Source organism: Leopardus geoffroyi, chromosome B1 (assembly GCF_018350155.1).
Source record: "Leopardus geoffroyi isolate Oge1 chromosome B1, O.geoffroyi_Oge1_pat1.0, whole genome shotgun sequence".
In the NCBI taxonomy this organism is placed as follows: domain Eukaryota; kingdom Metazoa; phylum Chordata; class Mammalia; order Carnivora; family Felidae; genus Leopardus; species Leopardus geoffroyi.
In genome coordinates, this window is record NC_059327.1 from 38,732,164 (window position 1) to 38,753,608 (window position 21,445).

At 42.5% G+C, this 21,445-nt stretch overlaps 1 protein-coding gene across 15 annotated transcripts in view; it reads right to left on the reverse strand.

Annotated features, from left to right (window-relative positions):
• PSD3 (pleckstrin and Sec7 domain containing 3) overlaps positions 1-21,445 on the reverse strand; it is a 796,422-nt gene that overhangs the window by 663,855 nt on the left and 111,122 nt on the right. For all 15 annotated transcript variants that reach the window (XR_006707649.1, XM_045458150.1, XM_045458143.1 and 12 more), the window contains one exon: positions 3,473-4,352. Coding sequence is in view for 14 of the 15 variants with exons in the window: in XM_045458150.1 (XP_045314106.1) it covers positions 3,473-4,324 (852 nt within the window). In the remaining variant the exon portion in view is untranslated. The remainder of the gene's footprint in view (positions 1-3,472; positions 4,353-21,445) is intronic.

Here is a 21,445-nt window from a genome sequence, read left to right on the forward strand (position 1 = left end):
AGAGAGGTAAAATTTCTGGGAAATTTAAAGCTATAGATGAAAATTTGGGGGGGGGGTGTTGTAAAAATAGTACTAGGAGGAAGATCTTTAAAGTATATTTAATTACTATGATTTAAATACCAAAAGTCATTGTTACTTCAAAACATAAAATATGTAAGATATAAAGACCTAGTTTCAAAAAAAAATTGGAAATTTTCCAAAATGATTGTAGAGAAAGCTTTTTTTTCCTTCTCTTTTGTGTTGTGTCTGTCTTATCTTGGTATGGTCTTTGTATCTTTAGCCCCAGATTCAAGACACACATCAACAGTTCCTTTCATTCCCACCGAGAGGCAGCAGAACATGGGCCCAAGAAATCCTTAGGGCAGCTGTGGCCTCAGACCATGGAACATTTTCTGATTCACACTGACGGACTTACCACAGGAATGTTACAGCCCTCAAGCTGGCATTACCCAGAGCTGGAACACCATGTTCTCCAAACCCAGACCTTCATTGCTTCTAGAAAGCAGTGCTTGTTCACACAAGGCTGGTCACTAGACCTGATATTCCCAAGGGTCCTTCTCCCATCCTTTCAACCAGAGAAAATAGGAGTAGAGTCCCAGTTTCCAGGAAGTAGTGGGTTGCCTTCCAAGGAAATCTCACCCTCTCAGAAGACACTGAAAGAAGGCTAAAAGGGCTCTGGCCTCCAATTGGATAATTAGAGTTCTGTCCTGAGCTGCCATGTCCTAGTCATGGGATCCAGCAAGTTGCTGACCATCTACAAGCATCTTGTCTCCTTATCCATGAAGTGGAGATGACAATAATGTATATCCTCATGGAGTTTTGATGTTTTAATAAGAGGAAATAGTGCTTTGGAAGCCCTATATTGGCCATAAAGTGCTATAGTTGTTTTTACTATAAATTAAAAATCAGTTGATTTGATTTGCCGCACTCACTCCCTATGATACTTGGAAGGATGTAAGTCAATAATTTTCATATTGGAGTCCATTTGTTTCAACTGTGAGGCAATATATTTAGGCATCTGGGGCATTGTGAAGAAGAGACTTTACACTTAAGATCCAGATTTATCTGCTTGGAAAGTTGATACAAGGACCTCAAGCCTATGAAACACATGTAGTGTGTACATGTAGTGTGTAGTGTGTAGAATTTTGCTTCCATATAACCAAAATTTCACTTTAATAAATATAATCGATCACATTTTTTCATGAGTACATCAGGTGAAAGTTTCCACTACAGTACATTCAAGGGCTTTCCATTCATAGGTGACAAGAAGACATTTTTAATCAGGCTGCTGCCATTTTATAGTGACTTCTACAGCTAAATTCCAAAGCATGAGATGACTAGGGAATTCTTATACACTAATTTATCAAATCCAGACACCTTAATCTATTCAGGACTGGGAAGATGGAAAAACCTCTCTCTGTTAATTGTACTCCTTTCTCTAACACAGAAGACCAGGCAGGGATCACCTGGCTAATAATAGCCATAAAGCATTTAAAGGACTTGTGGTCTGAGGGTGCTAATTTCACAACTCCCATCTTTCCTGTTATGGAGGGAATCATGTTAGACCAGCAAACTCAAGGATAAGTTTTTGTAGCCCTGCTTCCTAACCACCTCGAGTCCTACCCTAGATGGACACCCTTCACGGACCATGTACTCCCTGGTCCTACCCAGGTGTCTCACTGATTTGCCTCTCTTCTTCTCTCAAGACAAGACTACTGAGGGTCCCTTTTACTGGCCCAACACTTTAGTATACAAATCTAAGTTTTTAGCCCAGAATCTTGTAACGCTTAGTTTAGATGGGACAGATGTCTGGGAGCCCATTCACAAAAGTTGCTACATGAAGCAGACAAGGGAGAAATATACCCACTTGGATCAACTCCCAAGGTACTTCTTCCTAGAGAAATGGCTCTGAGGCTTTGGTTTATACCCGGAAGGTGGGAGGGGAGAATAGGAAAAGATAGAGTTTTCAAGTTATCAAACCAGCATCAAAGTACATAAACAACTACTGTGTGACCACACATAAAGAGACAGGGCTCTGACGCATGGGTATGTCATTCCTCCTAAATCCCTGTAGGAAATGAGTGATACAAGAACCAGGAAAGAATGTAAACTATTTCTTAATGGAACATGCTAGCATCTCTTTTCTTCCAAAAGTTCCCCTCTGAATAGAACTTAGGCTCATCCTTTCTCCCTGATTCTTAACTGTGACTATACAGGCTCCCTGTTAAAAGGGGAAAGAGCATGGAAGGATGTTGTATAGAAGCATGTAGGAGAGAACCACAGAATCTAGAAGCCTCATCATTTCCAAGTCCATGGAAGACCAATTTTCTGATGGGAATTTCATTCATTTCTTCTGTGAGGTCCCTGAGAGTCCCCTCCATGTCTACCTTCCCATACCCCAGAAAAGTCCCCATTCTTCTCCCTGATCCCACCAACCCCAACACACACGCTTTTCCTCACCCTCACCCCTGTCACCTATATTATGTGCAAAGTATAGCAAATTGTCTAAACTGTTAATAAAGGGAAAATAAAAGCATACTGTTTTATTTTCTCCATCCATTCTGTGATCTGTATACCTGAACTGGGTGGAGGGAACACCATCACAATGAGGAGGTTGGGTCAGAGATGCAGAGAATAAGATGCTAATAACAATGAGCCAGCATGGCCATGATTGGAGACAGAGCCCATAAAAGCTGGAAGAGACCCTTGAAGACCACACAGATTTATCTCTTCCATTCCTACTGGGAAATGGAAGCTGGGAGGTCAATGCTCAGGGCTATATAGCTTCTTGGGGTGGGGTGGGGGGGGTGATGGGAGGTAGATGTGGGCTTTAGAAGGTGTGGCTGAGTTCCAAGGCTGCACTTCGGTTCTGAAAACCTCCACAAAATTCACTGAAACCTCCTTAAAGTGCCCAGAGCCCATTCTGGAGAATAGGTTTTGCTTCTGTACTTTTTCTTTTTGGAAGGGGGAGGATTTTTGCCTAGCCACTTCTCAGCTCCCCCCATCTGAAATGGGGGTATGAGCTTCTATTTTTCAGGGTGGTTATGAGGACAAATGGGATATAGAAAAACATCTAGCATAATGGCTGACACATCATAGGGCTCAATAAAAGTCTATGTACCTCCTTTATCCTTCCCTCTGGTCTTCCCCTAAAAGTATGTACTTCCTTGCCTGACTTGTCTTCTCCTATCTTTGTCAGAAATCTGGGAAACAGTTATTCATCCTCTCTTTCCAAACAAAATGTTGTTAATGGCTGGGAAAGGTGGCAGAGCAGAGAGGAAAGATCTAGGCCCAAGGCAGGGGGACTGTGGCTGATGAGTACCTCTGCTACTGAGGTTTACCCCATCGACAGTGCAGGGGACATGCAAGTGTGAGTGACTGGGAGCTCTAGTGGGCACCTCTGTCCCCATTCTCTATTCTCTCTTCTGGGAACAGCTGGGGTCTGGGGATTCAGCCACATGGGCTTTCTTACCTTGAGAGGCAGAGCGGCAGGCAGGGCCGGGTAGCTCTTGCTGGTCTGAATGGGCGGACAGTATCTGTAGAGCCTTGCTCTCCTAGCTTGCACAGTGGTGCTGGTGCCCTCTTCACAGCTCTTGGGAAGAATCTGGCAGGTAGCAACACCTCTCCTCAGCATAGCACTTTCACCCCTGTCAGTAGCGTGAGCCAGGATGGCCTGTGGCATTGAACATCCCAAGGCATCCCAAGACGAAGGGTCCTTGCTCCACAGGTCCTGGGGGGCAGTGATGACTGGCCAGTGCTCCCAGCCCATGGAGGGATTGTTGCTTTCATTGCTCATAACGGGAGCTGGGCTACGAAGTCTGCATGACAGGGGCTGTAGTCGTCCAAATTTCCTGGAGGCGGGGGCCGGGGAAGGCCTGTGACGTGGGGTTCTGCAGACACCACCTCTTCTTACATCCAGATCCTGGGATTTTTCCTCTCTCTCCTCCTCCTTCAGAGCAGAGCAACTGAAAGCAGCTGGTTCCTCTGTCCCAGAGCCCCCCTTCTGCAGCAGGCGGGAGGGAGGAGCAGCCAAGCCCTGTGTGCGCCTGAGGTCCTGGCCTGCCAAGAAGCCAGTCCTGGGACTTGGGAAAATGTGTCCCTCCTCTGGGCCCCCTGGGGCTGCTGTCCAGGCTGCAGTAGCTGGAGACTGGGAGGGGTGAGCTCGGGCAGGGGGGGCCTGCAGCTGGATGAAGAGGAAGGAAGTTTTCATCTGCTGTTGCTCGGGCTGTTCAGCCATTTCCTCCAAGGGGTAGGGCCCTTGCCAGGGTCGAGTTTCAGACCTCAGTGCCCAGGGATGCAAATGCCAGCAGCTGTGGGCAGACATGACTTGGCCCCATGGTTCCAATGACAGCCTGAGGAAGCAAATGACACATCTTCAGGACCCAGGGGCAGTCTTCAAGGAGCAGGGGATAATGTTGCTGTGAGAGTGGACTCAGCACTCACTTTACAGAATCACAAAACCAGACAGACTGGAGAACACTCTAGTAATGAGAGGTGGGAGGGGACAGTCAACACAGTCAACAGTCAGCACTCCCATGTTGGTGAGTCTGATGGGATTTCTTTTTCTTTCCTTTCTTTTTTTTTTTTTTTTTGAATTTCTTTTTCTTAATTAAATGTCCCCTTCCCATATTTGAAATCAAAATATTAAAGTTATTTGTTTCATTGTTTAATCCTAAATTCTATATTAGCTACACTTGTTCTTTGGTGTCTGACTTGTGAGACACTGTGTGATTTGTAGATGAAGCTTCCAGGACATTCCAAAATGTACTTTTAATCCACCTTGCTTGCATTGATAATGCACAGTTGTAAACAACTTTAATGTTTTAATGAATTTCCTCTTTAAACCCTATGGTTATTTAGGAGTTCCCAGTGTTAGTCCCATAGTCCCACATCAAAATACATGGTATCACACACACACACACACACACACACACACACACACACACCCAAATAAATAGAAATAAAGAGATAAAGATGAAAAAGGGATAAGGGAAAAAAAAAAAAAGAGAGAGAGAGAGAGAGAGACAGAAAGATGAAATAAGAGAAGTTATGCAGATGACAAACCAGACGGGAGAGGGCTTTGCTTTGTTTTAAAAAAATACTTCAGCCTTTTGTGAAAACGAAAGCAATTCACCTGAAAATTCACTGAGTAGTCCACTTTCAGGGTGTTACTATAGGCTCAATATCTCTCACAACGGAAAAGAACATTTTGAGTCCCATGGCCTTGTTCCTGAGGAGAGAAGTGAGTAGGAGGTGGAAAAGGTCTTTCCTTTTAATTTGAACTTGACTGAAAGGGAACCAGGAAATTATGCTCTGAGACAAACTGAGCACATAACCTAAAAAGTTGGCTGCTTTGGCCGCACATGAGCCTGACCTATCTCTCTCCCCCCAACTCGTGGCCATTACCTTACATGGGAAGCACTGCTGGGTTACTGCAGGGCCATGGCCTTGGCTGACCACTCCTGGCCAGGGTGTCTTTAGAAGTTCTCAGGATGGGTGGTTGGGGCCCTCTGTTTATTTTTATTTTAAATATATTCACACAGCCATTACACCCAAGGTTATGGTAACTCTGTCCACATTTCCAGACAACTGACAAAGGACTCAGTGTACATTTGCTCAGAAATGTGCCCAGAGCTGTCTAGTCTAGGAATAGGACAGTATAATCCCTTTATAACACACATCATTACAGAGAAAACTTTGGCAAAACAATGTTATGTCCAAGTCTTAGACCCCTCCATTGAAATAATGATATGTTGATCTGATCACACTATTTTTCAATAAAAATCCTGTGTTGATTGATGTTTAGTCCTCTTATGTAATTTTCCCACTCTCCTATAAAAAGTACTTGTGTGAACACTAATCACTTAACACATACTAGTTTGTTAATGGATTAACTGCTAATAAGGCAAGGAGCTATCTTTGTACAGAACAGGGATTTGGGTGAGAAGAACCATCTTTTTGTTTTTGCTTCTCCAGGTGCCAAGCATTATGCTAGGTGCTTTACAGACTTAATGTTATTTAAGGCAAAACACAATCCGAGCTGAAATCAAGGGTGAGGAGCTGGCATTGTCTCCATTTTGCAGTTGAGGAATGTGAGCTTCAAGGAAGTGAAATAATTGCCAGATGCCTCTTTACCACAACTGCCAGATCAGCCAGGGTTTTAAAGAGATGAGAAGTTTCACTTCAACTTCAACCTCCAAATAAAACGATGTACAAACCAAAAAACTATGGTGGTAGTGGTGGTGTGTTCAGGACACTTCTCTCTTCTAACCTGTTATTTGTGAGCCTACCACAGAAGTGATTACTGACAAATATTTCATTTCTAGGTTGTGTAGGCTTAGAATAGAAGAGAAAGAGTTGACAGAAGGACTGATAGAATTTACCTGGAGGACACATGTAAGGCATCTCCTTAGGACACTCTTAAATATTTGAGGGGCACCTTCAGGGAGGGCTGGAGTTCTGTATGAGAGGTTGTGGCAAGTGCCCGAGAAACATGGGTTTTTGCTATGATGTAAATAGCACTGAGATTGAAAGTGTGTATTTTGCCAGACAGACATTTCTCTGAATCCATTGTGGGACTGTGTGATCTTGAACAAGTTTCTTGACCTCTCTGATAATTAGTTTCTTCTTCTCTAAGATGAAGTAACAATATCTACTTTATAGAGTTATTGAGAGGATTAGGTGGAAGTGTATATAAAGGGCTTACTTAGCATAGCAGCTGACACATAACGGTTTCTTAATAAATGTTAGCAACTCTTGGGGCGCCTGGGTGGCGCAGTCGGTTAAGCGTCCGACTTCAGCCAGGTCACGATCTCGCGGTCCGTGAGTTCGAGCCCCGCGTCGGGCTCTGGGCTGATGGCTCAGAGCCTGGAGCCTGTTTCCGATTCTGTGTCTCCCTCTCTCTCTGCCCCTCCCCCGTTCGTGCTCTGTCTCTCTCTGTCCCAAAAATAAATAAACGTTGAGAAAAAAAAAATAATAAAAAAAAAAATAAAAAAAATAAATGTTAGCAACTCTTACAATTTATATCCACATACTATTGAGTCCTAGAAAAAACTGGTTGGCCCAGTGGAACGATGTGAGCTATGGCATGAAATATATATATATATATATATATATATATATATATATATATATTTATATTTATATAAATGTGTGGGCAATCACACGCATGTTTTCATGTTTCTCATGTGATGGGGCTAACAGCTAAGGAATTAAGTGGGATGACAGAAGAGTCAGCAGTGAATTTGGGGTCTGGACACATGTGCTTGAGTCCTGCTGTGATCACTTAGCTGTGACTCATGGCAAGTTTCTGAACCTCAGTGCATTTACCTGAGCAAGATAAATTTCTGAGCTTCCTGTCTTAGAGAATTGTTTTGAGGGTCAAATGGCATAATGTATGGAAGAATACTTTGTAAGCACAAAATTAATATATATTAGGTTTTTTAAAGTTTATTTATTTATTTTGAGAGAGATAGAGAGCATGAGCTGGGGAGGAGCAGAGAAGAGGGAGAAAGAGAATCCCAAACAGGCTCCACACTGTCAGCACAGAGACCGACACAAAACTCAATCCCATGAACCATGAGATTATGACCTGAGCTGAAATCAAGGGTCAGGTGCTTACCTGACTGAGCCACACAGGCACCCCCATATTAGGTCATTAAGTCAGAATGGATTTTGTTATAATAATATTAGTAATAACTAAATTAAATCATTGTCTCTGATTTCTCTGAAGACTCGAGATTTCTTTGTCTTGAAAGGATTCTAGGTTGATTCCCACCACCACTGACCTTCAAGATTCGTAAAGTGTGATTGCAAACAACAGATAATTTTAATTGTACTTTATTTCTGCTAGTGATTTCTTCTCATTATTTTTAGAGAGAAAAAAATATTTTAAAATCTTATCAAGGGTGGAGTGGGGAGTGGGCACTGGGAAGGGATATCAAAGCACTCATTTCTCTCATTACACGTTTTTTTTAATGTTTCCTTATTTTTGAGAGAGAGAGAGAGAGAGAGAGAGAGAGAGGTGTGAGCAGGGGAGACACACAATACTAAGCAGGCTCCAAGCTCTGAGCTGTCAGCACAGAGCCAGACATGGGGCTTGAACTTGCAAACCGCGAGATCATGACCTGAGTCGAAGTCAGACACTTAACTGACTGAGACACCCAGGCACCCCTAACTTAAATCTTATGACAACCTTAGGAAGTAGGCAGCAGGATTCTCCTTTTAGAAATTCAGAAAGAGAATAAAGGAGATGAAGTAACTTGCTTAGAGCAACAGAGTTTGGAAGGGCATTAACTTGAGATTTTCACCCAGATCTGGCTCTTTCCCCCCACTGGGATGGGTGGACCCAATTAACACAGCTTGTTCAGCCTGTCTGTACTTCCTATTTCCAAAGCTTGGATTCCTAGGAAAGATCTACTCACCACTCATGTGTTACATTTACTGCTGAGGGAGGCTCTCTAAAGTTGTTTCCCTAGTGTTTTTAAGAGCTTAAATGATTCAAGATTGTACAAAATGATCAATCAAGATTTGTTTTCTGAGTCTAAGATAAGTAATTCTCCCAAGAGTGGTGATTCCAGAGAACAAGTGTTAGAAGTGCATGTTCCAGGGAATCCCAAGGATTCATGGAAATATTCTATTCAGAGTCAAAGGAGTCACAACGTGCCTCTCAACAATCATTCTCTCAAAAGGTGGAGCTCACGGTAGTCAGTCCTTGGCAATTAAACTGGGAGACTTCTCGAATCACTGTGTCTAATCTGGTTGTGACCTAGTGGCCATCTACAGCCTGATAGGAAGGCAAAAAGGTAGTAACAATTGCCTCTTCCTGCTATAAGGATGTGTTTCGAAAATGCATTCTTGAGTCAAGAAAAAATGCGAAACATGGCAAAGTTGGGGTGAGGCATGGGACTGAGGAAGAGCTTGCAGACATGAAAGGGCAGAGACATGGGACTGAACTGAATGATATAACCTAGGAGAGTCAGAGCAATGCCAATAGTAATCACTGAGCATTCCTATTCATGCTGTTTCAAATAAGGCTTCAAGATTCTTCAGGATATTCTGTCTATGGGTTAGAAATACACCTCACAGTGTGGCTTAGTTTCCTCCCTTATTATAAGGAGATTTATATAATAGTGCACATGGTAGTGGTGATGATGACAGTTGTCATTTACTGAATGTCTACTATATGCCTGACACTGCTGTGGGCACTTTATATGTATCACTTCTAACCCTCATAGAAAGATTTTTATTAGAGTCTCTGTCTCAAAGACACAGATACTAAAGACTGCAGAAATTATTTTCCCAAAGTGACATAGCAATTAAGTGAATGCAGATTCAGGTCTTTCAGGCTCCAACGTCTATGCTCTTTCCATGATGCCACACTACTTATGAATGCATCTATTTAGGGACCAACTTTATCTTCTGTTTAATAGACAAACACTTGAGATTTGGAGAGGAAAAAAAAAGAAAGAAAACTTTTCTTACATCCTCTCCAAGCACCAGGGTCACATGTTCCCCTCAACTCCACCACCTCTTACTTTCTTCAGACTTACTCCCCTGTGACCATTTTTTGCCTCTCCCCAAAAAGCAAGCTCAGCTCATTCCTTCAGGAATTGACACCATGTCAGATATTCTCCCTTGTGATGATTATTTTTGGAAGAACCAGATGGAGTTTTTCCATTTCCATCCTGTTTCTATTTCCTTTGCTGCCTGCCACCCTGACCCCACACACACATGGGTGTGTTTTGACTGATTCTTTGTGTTTTCAGTTGATATGTGCCTATCCCAGCATCTGATCACATAAGACGACTACTTTTGAAGTAAATGGAAAAAGTTCTTAAACAGACCAGAGTGATGGGCACGAGGAATTTAGACGCTCTACTCTGTGTCATGCCCAGATGGCTGTCCTCTAGTTCAAGGTTTCTGCAGACTTTCCACTGTGGAAGCACTGGACAGTCAAAGGTGGGAGGCTTTGGACCAGGCCAGGGGCAGGCTCCACTTAAAAAGGGGGTGGGGGTGGGGTGGGATAGGGACAGTTTGTGGTGTGGGGGGTGAGGTTTGAGGTGGTTTGTGTTCTGAGACCCAAGTCAGAGCCAGAGGCTATTCCTCCTTCACTTAATCCCTAATTGTTCCAGATTGTTCCTCAGTGAAACCATCCTCATGGTGTTGTGAGTTTACCAGAAGTAACCTTCAAAAAAGCTTGATTAGATGAATAGGGATTACTTCTAAGTGCACTTTTTATAACTAATTAGAGCAAATGACCGATTTCTACTGAACTTGTAAGAACTGCAATTTTATCTAGTGCCACCATGTGCCAAGAGCTTCCCATTTACTATCCGGTTTAGTCCTCAAAAGGCCATAGGATGAAGAAGCTGAGGCCCAGAGAGATGAAGCACCTTGCCTAAGTCATTAACAAGAGGCAAAATTAGCACTCAAGTCCTTTTTGTCCTAACTCCAAACAGGGGCTAAGTGTCTCTCAGTGCATCCTTGTCCTCATTCCAGCCCACTCTGAATCCTTTCAGTGCTCACTGCATCCCCATTCAACTGATTTTATGAGCTGCTGCTACATTGGTCTTCTAAGACCCCAACTCTCTCATGCCCATGACCTGTGGTCACCAGTCTCCAACATAAAGATAACCTCAACCACTGGTTTGCCTGTACCTTCCCTCTTTTTCCAGACTGTTCTCCTACAGCTCTTCCATATGATCCCCCTCATGCACATGTGCTCCCCATACAAAGCTTTTACTTAGACCCTTGCTTGAGTCCCTTCCCTTCTCTGTCTTCCCCACCTATGCAAATGCCACTGCCTTCTGGGATACTGTATAGATCCCACCATCTTTCTGACACCTTTGCCAGACATTCCAACCATCAGTAATCCTTCCCTTTCTAGCACTTTCTGCCAATAAGATTTATTGTGATGCCAGCCACATATTATTCCCTATGGTGAAAGAAAATGAAAAGAAAGAAGAAAGTTTCAAAAAGCTTTGGAAATTTTCTTTTTTCTAACTCCTGACTCAGTCTCAAAAATCCAAAATATTTTAGTGTTGCAACTATTCTCCCCTAAGTAAAACATTTGGTCAGATAAAAACTACATATTGGTAATTTTTTCTATATACCAGACAATAAATTCACTTGAAACACTATCAAAATATAACTAATTCAGCATTGAATTTGGAAAGCTGTGTGTGTGGCATAAAGTTGCATGATGAGATGATGTCTAAATAGAAGTGAAGGAGGTTTTGGGGCTTCTGGGTGGCTCAGTCAGTTAAGTGTCTGACTTAGGCTCAGCTCATGATCTCATGGTTCATGAGTTTGAGCCCTGCATTGGACTCTGTGCTGACAGCTCAGAGCCTGGAGCCTGCTTTGGATTCTATGTCTTCTCTCTCTGCCCCTCCCCTGCTTGTTCTCTGTCTCTCAATCTCTCTCTCTCTCTCTCTCTCAAAAATAAACATTTTTTTAAAAGTCTCATTATTAAAAAAAAGTGGAGGAGGTTTTATCAGGTCTTAATAAAAACAATTACTAAATACATATTGATTTAGCATCCTCTCTCTATTCTGCGGTAATAATGCTACTGAATTACTGTAATAATGGCCCTGTAGGCAGTCTCAGAAGGACAAATACTGTGTGATTTTCAGTCCTTCCTGGAACTTTGATCTTTTGTTCTATTCCCTAATCCTTACAAGGGCAAAATGATTCAGAATCAAGCCAGTCACCTGGATCAGTGTTAAACACAATTTCTCTCCCAAGAAAAGCATAATGTGATCTCTTAAGTAATAGGAAGGGAGAAATCTAGAATATAATAAGGCCAGATAATATTTGGGATCCTTTCTTATCCAAAATGGATCCCCTTCTTTACTTTTAGGATTTCTGGGCTTCTGACTGTAATTCTTGCCAGGTACTTCAGAACAAAGGAATGATGTCTACTGGAGACAGGCCTAGGTTTTATTATGGAGAAGAGTGATAAAGAGATAACAGCCCTGACCAGATTGCAGTACTAGCCCCATAACTCACCAGCAGCACAAATTCAACCTTTATATGTGAAATATAAAAATATCTGCCCTAACTCAGAATGTTACTGAATAATTACCATGTCAGGACTATAAGGAAGAATTTAAATCCTGACGTTTTCTTTTAAGGTAAGACAAATTGAACAATCGATGTTTCTAACACCAGTGGTATGTATATCATTGCCATGATGTGACACAAATTCATCTTTTCAACAATTGTTGTTGAGCACCTCCTGTGTGTCAGGGACTACAGAAGTAAGTATGTACCAGTCAATCCCCAGACGCAGCTAGGATCCAGTGGGGGTACTGCCTACATAGAAAACTCTGAATCCTGGGGTGCCTGGGTGGTTCAGTCGGTTAAGCCTACAACACTTGGCTTTGGCTCAAGTCCTGATCTCCAGGTTTCGTGAATGTTTTGTGAGATCCATCCCTGTTGCTGACAGGGAAGAGCCTGATTGGCATTCTCTTTCTCTTTCTCTCCCTGCCCCTCTCCTGCCCTCTCTCTTTCTCTCTGAAAATGAATAGGTAAACTTAAAAACAAAATAAAAACAAACAAAAAAAGCCTCTGAATCCATACAAAAGCAAGTAAATGTCCTTACAAGGTTCAGAAGAAGAGTCAATAGACAAATGCTATTATAGACTTAATGTGAGTGTCCCCCCAAGATTTATATGTTAAACCTATTCCCTATGTGATAGTATTTGGAGGGATAGCCTTTGGGAGGTGATCAGGTCATGAAGGTGGAGACTTTTTGGTAGGATTAGGGTCCTCAAAAGGAGAGGCCAGAGGGCAGTTCATTCTCCTGCCATATGGGCACACACACCAAGAAGTCAGCAGTGTGCAACTAGGAAGAAGGTTCTCATCAGAAACCGAATTGGTTGGCACCTCTACCTTGTATTTCCCAGCCTCCAGTACAATGAGAAAGAAGTTTCAGTTGTTGATAAGTCACTCAGCTTATGGCATTTTGTGACAGCAGCCTGAAGTGACTAAGGCAGCAATTCATACCAAGAAATGGGGTGCTGCTACAACACATACCTAAAACGGTGGAAGCAGCTCTGAAACTAGGTTATAAGTTCGGGGCTGGGGTTTTAAGTGCATGCTAGATGAAGCTGAAATTATCATTAAAGGGTTTTTATAAACAATTATGGTGGGGGCACAGAAAGGAAAGAAGAGCTGTAAAGAAGGTTTCCACCTTAGAAAATAAATAAATAATCACATAACAGAATGTTGATAGAAATACAGATGGTAAAGGCCGTTCTGATGAGGTCTGAGATGGAAGTAAGGAATATGTTACTGGACAACGGAGAAAACTTGGCCAGTGATGAAATTAGGTGTTTTGCTGAGGAGATTAATTTTTTTTTAATTTCCTTAAGTTTATTTACTTTGAGAGAGAAACACAGAGAGTGAGCAGGGAAGGGGCAGAGAGAGAGGAAGACAGAGACAATCCCAAGCAGGCTCCACACTGTCAGTACAGAGCACGTTGCAGGCTTTGAACTTATGAACCATGAAATCTCTACCTGAGCTGAGACCAAGAGGAGGAGGCTTAACCAACTGAACCACCCAGGTACCCCTCACTGAGGAGACTTCTAAGTGAAGTGTTGAAGAAGTGACTTGGTTTCTTCTGACTTCTTATAGTAAAAGATGAGAGGAGAAAAATGACTTAAAGATGGAATTATTAAGCAAAAGGGAACTGTAACTTAAATATTTGAAAAATTCTCATACTGAATAAAATGAGAATGTGTTCGGAAGAGAATTTAGGGTGCAGTCAAGCAACCATTTGATAAGGAGATTAGTATGGGTGTGAACTGCCACGTAAGAAGCATCATGAATGACTTTTGAAAATCAAGGTGAGATGAGAGTAGGGAAGAGAAGGCAGCTTAGAAAATACTTATGGATGTGGCTCTGCAATAGGTTTCATAGCACATATCGCAAGGTGTCATTACAGAGTTATTTGTTTGCTTAATTATTTGATGACTGTTTCCCCTAGCACCAGAGCAGACACCATTTTGTTCTTCATCCCATACCTAGTCCCTAGCACAGAGCTTAGCAGGCAGAATGTGTTCAATAAATACTTGTTAAATGAAGAAATGGTGTATATATGGTGTATATATGGACCCTCCTGGATCCAAGCTGCTTCTGGGCACTGACTAGTGCATATTTACTTCTGTAGTCCCTGGCACACAGGAGTGCTCAACAACATTTGTTGAAAAGGTTCTCAGGGCGCCTGGGTGGTGCAGTCGGTTAAGCCTCCGACTTCAGCCAGGTCACGATCTCGGGGTCAGTGAGTTCGAGCCCCGCGTTGGGCTCTGGGCTGATGGCTCGGAGCCTGGAGCCTGTTTCCGATTCTGTGTCTCCCTCTCTCTCTGCCCCTCCCCCGTTCATGCTCTGTCTCTCTCTGTCCCAAAAAAATAAATAAACGTTGGAAAAAAAAAAAAAAGGTTCTCGCCTTTAATAAGCTTTTAATCCAATGAGGAAGACAGAAAAACACAGCTAACACAAGACAGAGAAAAACACAGCTAACACAAGACAGAATGTGATAAATTTTGAATAGCGGGATAAGAGTAGAGAGAGATTAATTCTGACAGAGCTGTAGGGGAAGTCTAATGGAAGACGCACCACCTGAGGTGGCCTTGTAGGTCAGCATTTACAATAAGTAAAGATTAGGGAGTCTTACATTCAAGGCTGGAGGAAACTAGAAGAAAAGCATAGAAATGGGACATTATATAACAAGTTTAGGGCATGTGTAACGTGGCTCAAAATGATGGAGTGCATGCAAAGCATGGTTTATAAGGGAAAATGGAGGGGTTTGCTCTAGATCATGGAGGGCCTTGAAAATAAAGTTGAAGGGGTCCTTTAAGCCTTTTGAGGAGGAAGTGACTTCAACTCTGCAAAAGACAGTTTGTTAGTGTATTAAATTCAGCTTTTTAGCCCAACAAACCTTTCTCTAGGGCCTGGTAGCAACTACTTTTCCATACTGTGCTGGGTGTGAATGTGCCAGGCACTTCACAGACCGCATTTCACGAATCCCCATGGTACACACTGGCATACCCCCCCCACCCCAGTTTACATAAGTAAACAGAGGCTCTGAGGGCAATTTGACCAAGCAGCAGAGTTAGTAACTAGTGTGGTCTGGCAGACTTCAAAGCCATTCTCTGCAGCACTCAAGCTGTCAGGAAGCAAACAGAAATGCTGCCTGAGAAACACACTGTGTCCTTTTTGCTGGGAGAACAGAGCCAGTATGGTGCACTGAGGTTGGTGGGCACACAGCCATGCCAAGCGGGCAGATGCAGATAGACATGGGCACGTGGATCCGGTTCCCCTTTGCCTGGCAGACCGGGCAGTATTGACTACCTCGACTGGATATGAATGGATGTGCTTCTCACATACAATCTATGCCTTTCACAAGGAAATCTTCTAATAGCCAGGGAAAAAGGGCCTATTTATCTTGAAAGGAGTAAAAGAAGAGTGAAGCGTAGGGGGCAGAAAGCAATACTTAAAAGTATAACTGTTTGAAATAGAATGCTTTTCATTAGGTCTGTGCAGCTGTTTAAATGATGGAAAATGATCGCTTATTCCATTTAACACACATATGTATTAGGGCCTCCTTTTCAGCTTAGCATCACTTCTTTCCCCCTGGTAGTTAGGATGGCTGACTACCGTCCACTTATAAAAGGAAAAGAAAATGTCCTTACAAATGATGCAACTTGAAAGACGCCAAGAAAAGTGATATAGATCCAAAAGTTCTACACTTACAGAATAATTAACCTGGGGATAGGATGGATTCTCCTTTGGAATTCTAATTACTCTGGGAGGGCCAAACCCATCATACCACCAGTATTTTTGTTCAAGTAGTTTTCTGAGGCTGCTTCCTCATACACTGTCCAGGTTCGGCAGCCCCTGGAGATGGGAGTGGGGCAACAGGAGGAGAGGATGGACCATCAGCAGGCCAGGGACAGTCTTACCCTCACTCACTATTCCAAATGAACACCACACAAGTCAAGAGCCTGGGGCAGCTAGTGAAGATGAAGTCTCACAACAGCACAAGTTTTTATTGAGCTCATTGTTTCCAACTGAAGTTGGAGAATTTTCCTTTAGTCACTTTCTACTTTTAAAATATGGTAAACAATGTAAAAGAATTTTTTTTAAAGTCAAGCTTCATCCTTTCCAGCTCGTTATTACAAATATTTGCTTCAAAAAGAAATATACTAGCATGTGTACACACACGTGACTGTGCTTTTTGTTTGTTTTGCATTTAGCAACAGGAAAAACACAGTTAACACTCTTTAAAAAATTCAGCCAAGCAGAAAATTGGGAACAGCAGCAGTTGTGAGAAGAGACGTGTGCACAGGGTACAAATGAGTTTTATTCCACCCTAGTCTCTCTGTCCTTCTCAGTCACTAGAGGCCCATCCAAGAGGCACACGCTATGATGCTGGCAGCGATGATGTTAGAGAAAGAGACACACAGAGAAACAGACAAGAGGGAGAAGCACTTAGATGATTGGTTTTACAAGAAGCTCTTTAAATACTTTGATTCTGATAGCTCGCATACCCACTATATTGTCAGGCCTTGGCTTTGAAGTGAGAATGCTCTCTGCCATTTTCTGATAGGGTAATCTTGGGCAAGTCACTGAGACTTCTTGATCCTCATTTTCTCCCCTATAGGATGATGATAATAATAAGGTCTCTCTTGCAGTATAGAAACGAAGGTTGAATGAGATAATACGTGGGAAAGCAACATATAGAATGGATATATTGCCATGCACAGGTGAGTTATTTTTCTGAATATACAGCTTCACTCAAAGTTATAAAATATCTCTGAGGAGCATGGCTTCCTGGATAATAACACAAATCTTAAAAGATGAATAAGAGCTGGCCAGTCAAAGAGGAGAGCATTTGTGTTTTCAGTGAGCAAAACTCACATAAAGAAACCATGAGGCATGCAGTACGCAGGGCAGTCTGGGATGTGGGGTGGGGGTGGACAAAAATGAGCCTAGATGGTTTGGTTTAGCGGCACTAAACTTTAGGTTTGAGGCAAGTGGTGGCAGGAGCTCCACCCTGCAGGGTGTTATATACCTTGTTGGCAAGCTTGGATTTTATACCCTAGAACAGCGTTTTATCTATTGTGTTCAGTGAAATTTTAACAAACATATTTTCCAGTATTATTATTTTTTTCACTTTATTTTATTCTCTCATGATAAGTGTACTCTTTAATCCCCACCACCTAATATCTTCATTCCCCCCTCCCCTCTGGTATCTATTACAAACATATTTTTAAAAGTTGCTATAGTCAAATGAGTTCAGGATTAAATAGTTTATCCTATTTCTTTACTGTAGGTCTCCCCAGAGCCTTTAGTATGCCAATATACACCATGAATCTTCAAGAGGGAATGCACTCTGCAATTTTTCTTCAGATTTGACTGCAGGACCTTTTCCTAACCCCTTCTCTCTCTCCAACTCCCACTGCTCAAGGGGTTCCATCTTCTAGCTTCACACATTGGGACATGCTGCCACTGTAGGGAGCCATTTGTCAGGTTCACTACATGTCTGTGCTTGTAAATGTTATTGTGGCTTTGCCAGCTTTTTCTGATCTCCATCTGCTCACCAAGACGTTCCTCCAAACTTTCTCTTCACATGATCCTCTGCTTCTTCCCCCAGTGGATGAACTCACTTCCTACTCTACAGAAAGGATGAGGTCCAAAATAGAGGATGACTTTCTCCTCCACACTTTAACATATCTACCTCTAGAGACTCTGTCCTGGTTAGTCTGAGATGTCGTTCTTCCTTCCTAAGGTGGGTATCAACATTTTAGTCCAAGAAGGGGAAAGAATTGTCAGAGAAGGGAAGCTAACTATTCAAAGTCAGAGGTAGTAAGAGGCAGAGAGCCACCTGGAACCAACCTCCTGATGACCAGGTGAGGGCCCATTCTGCTCACGATGCTGCCTTTTTTTTTTTTTTAAAGTTTATTTATTTTTGAGACAGAGAGAGACAGAGCATGAATGGGGGAGGGTCAGAGAGAGGGAGACACAGAATCTGAAACAGGCTCCAGGCTCCGAGCTGTCAGCACAGAGCCCGACGCGGGGCTCGAACTCACGGACCGTAAGATCATGACCTGAGCCGAAGTCGGCTGCTTAACCGACTGAGCCACCCAGGCGCCCCCACGATGCTGCCTTTCAAATGCCTCCCAGAAGGTAGATCCTAGTCCAAGAAGCCCAAGTATATGACAGATGCATGTCATTAATACATCTTCTATACAGACACAAAATTACCTACTCACATTATGAACATCTGTTGGTAGTAATCTTCACCATGAAGTGTTTTTACTTCACCAAGTGAAGTAAAACACCAAGTGTTTTTACGGAACTATTTTGTTTCCTTTGTTTTCACTGCGCTGTTTCTTTAGGATAAACCATTCTAGTCCTAGAACTACCCAGGGATCAATATAATGCCTTCTGTCCTAACAGTTAAAGCTAAAACTAATTTTTTCAGCTGCCTTTCATAGAAGCTTTGTTTCTTTTTTCCATCATTTTCTCTGGGTCACCACTGTGTGATGCCCCAGTAGGTGAATGAAAATAGGGGAGGCCCGACACTTGCAGAGCCCATGAAGTAGGGTGCTTGAGATGTACCTTCATTTCAGCAGGAGCAAACTCTGCTTTTCTCACCATATCCCCTCAGGCATTACCGCCACAGAACCAAACACGCCAGTGTGTTGGCTTCACTTAAAATTTTTGGATTTAGAAACAACAATTAATAAAATAGTCATTTAAGCCCTTTGCTAGAGGTCTCTTGGCATCAATTCAATTCAACACCTTTCTTTCTCCACTGTTCATTTCTTTTGGTATTTAGAGGAGAGCCATTCTTGACCTCTTTCTTTTCACAGGTACTTTGGGTAGAATTAGTTTTTGTTTATTTGTTTTTAAATACACCTTTAAAATCTGTATGGCTATTTTTGAAGTTTTCAAATTCATTGCTATTTTAATAACTTTTTCCAGACACTATTTCAATCCAGATACTTTGAAGGAAATAGGTCTTAGAACTTCAGAGCTGCTACACACATGTGCTGAAAAACAGTGCTTGTTCTCCAAGTTTAAAGCAATCTGATTTGGAAGGAATGAGAGAGGTGGCTTGTATTTAAAAATAGCTAGCTGAGTATGGAAGGCTTTTTCAGTTACCGTGGAAAGGTCCTGATTAGCCCCCAAACCACAAACTATAAATGTTTTACAGCTTTTGGGCATAAATATATTCTGAGATAATCTGGGACATTCATTAAAAAACCATGATAATTTGAACCCGACAAACCCAAGGCTGAACTATTTGATCAAGTCAAATATTATTAATTCTTAATGAAGAATAAAATTACTATATGTAACAGTACAACCATATGTTTATACAGTCCATTTACCTTTTCAAAGAATAATTATGTATCTGTGGAATAATTTTATCCTCCTAGTAGCTTTGCCTTCAATGTCTTTCTCATTTAATTCATTTCTTATATTGCTATTGAGGATGCTTGCCCATAACACATCCACAAAGCAATGGCAGACAAGTGGCATTTGTAAAAACTGATTAGAATGGTGGAGTATGTAATGGAACCTAGGTAGGAAGGGAGACATTTACAAAGATATTGTTGGATAGTGAGAAAATGGGAGGATCCATTGGAAACCATGATGAGATTAAAGAATTTTCTGATAGGGACACATGAATGATTAAACTAGAAGGATATGGGAATAGTCTGGGAGCTTGATGTTGGCCTTCAAGATTTCAAAGGTGGTGCAAATTGTCCAGGGTGCAACTATCAGAGGAAGTAACTGAAGTAGAAAGGAAAGATCATATGAGACAAAGAGGTGGAGAAACTGAGATGTCAGGGAATGAAAATGGCCTTTCCTAAGAATGTTGAAATTACAAAGAGTGAGAGAATTTGGAGTGGAGAGGAACAAGTGAATGAAGCAGTGTGGGAGATGACAAAGATGAGAAAGGTAGTGTGTCCAAGTCACACGAATGTCAAAGGACAAAGGTTTTGCAGGAAAACAATGGTCTGGAGGTGGCAGAGGGAAGCAAGGAAGATATCCACCTTACCTCTGGGATCCTAGTTACAGGGAATGTGGAAGAAAAAACAGCCTTTGATGACCATGGGGAAAGTGTCTTCAGAGAACCTTCATATTTCAGAGGAAAGGTTGTGATATGAAGTCTCAGGAGGGAACAGAAGGTGGCCTGGGTCACGTCACGGCACATATGGACAATGTGTGGTGAGAGCTTGGTGATGGGTATTGGGGATGCTGGGGTGTCTGGAGTGATGAGGTATGGGGGTATCTGCATAACGTGATGGGCCTACTGGCCTCTTAGAGGAAGGGGGTTTGGCTCTGGTGGGCTGGTGCCATAGTCCTGCTCTTGTCATCCCAGGCATCTGTTCTCTCTTGGATACCACACACAACTGCCCTCCACCTGCCTCTGAATCCTTGTAACTCTCTTAACACACTCTGGATTCTCCCAACTCTGAACTCTGCCCCCAGTACTCCTCCATGTGAGGTGCCCTATTTTAGCCCCCAATTGTCTTTAATGGTTGACAAAAATGCCACACTTTCTGCAAAATCCTATAAGACATTTCCAATCAGAAACAATTGCTCCTGCTTCTGAATTCATGTACGTGGAATGGGATATGGAATTTGAAATGGAATGTTTGAAAACTATTTTTCCCTTCCTCAGCAGGAAAGCTTTTCTCTGTGCATTCTTGAGGGGTGTGGTATATCTTAAAGAAAGGCTCCTGTATTTCTGAGGCCCCCGCATTTCTCTTCCAGGAAGAGAAACAAATTTTGTATCGCCCAGGGTCAGGGTTCCAGTTTGATGGACCAATGAGCCCCTGCCTGGGAAAAAGCAGAGAATGAGACTTTGGTGAAGGAAGGCTAAGGATGATGTGGTAGAAGCTGGGGAGGGAGTGGAAATGCTGGGAGAAAAGGACAAGGTGGGATCCAGAAAGGTCAAATCCCTGCATGCATCCTGGGGACCTTAGAAGCCTGCTCTTAGGGGGTGCTAGGATGAGGTGAATAGAGCAGACATTGAAAGTACTGGACCCTAGACTAAGTCTGATTCACAGACCCTCCTGAGTGAGACCATTGCCCCTTCTGTAGCAGAGCCCTCACCTGTCCACTGCCCAAGTAGCTGTAGTTGCTAGTTCTGCTGCTTTCCAGTCCCTAGCAGCTGCATTAATAAAATATCCTGTAAGGTAAGTGGGATAGGTCTCATCCTTGTACCTCACTCCTGAAGATTTTGAGGCATAACAAAGTGACAATGACATCCATATGTTTACTTAAACAATGACAGAGAGGGAGCAAGAATCCAGGCTCCTCATGTCCTGGCATGGCCGCCATTTGTTTTAGCTAAGCTATACAGCTTCCCTGAATAAAAAGAATTAGGATATGTCAGAAAATAAAAGCAGAACTTTGTGAT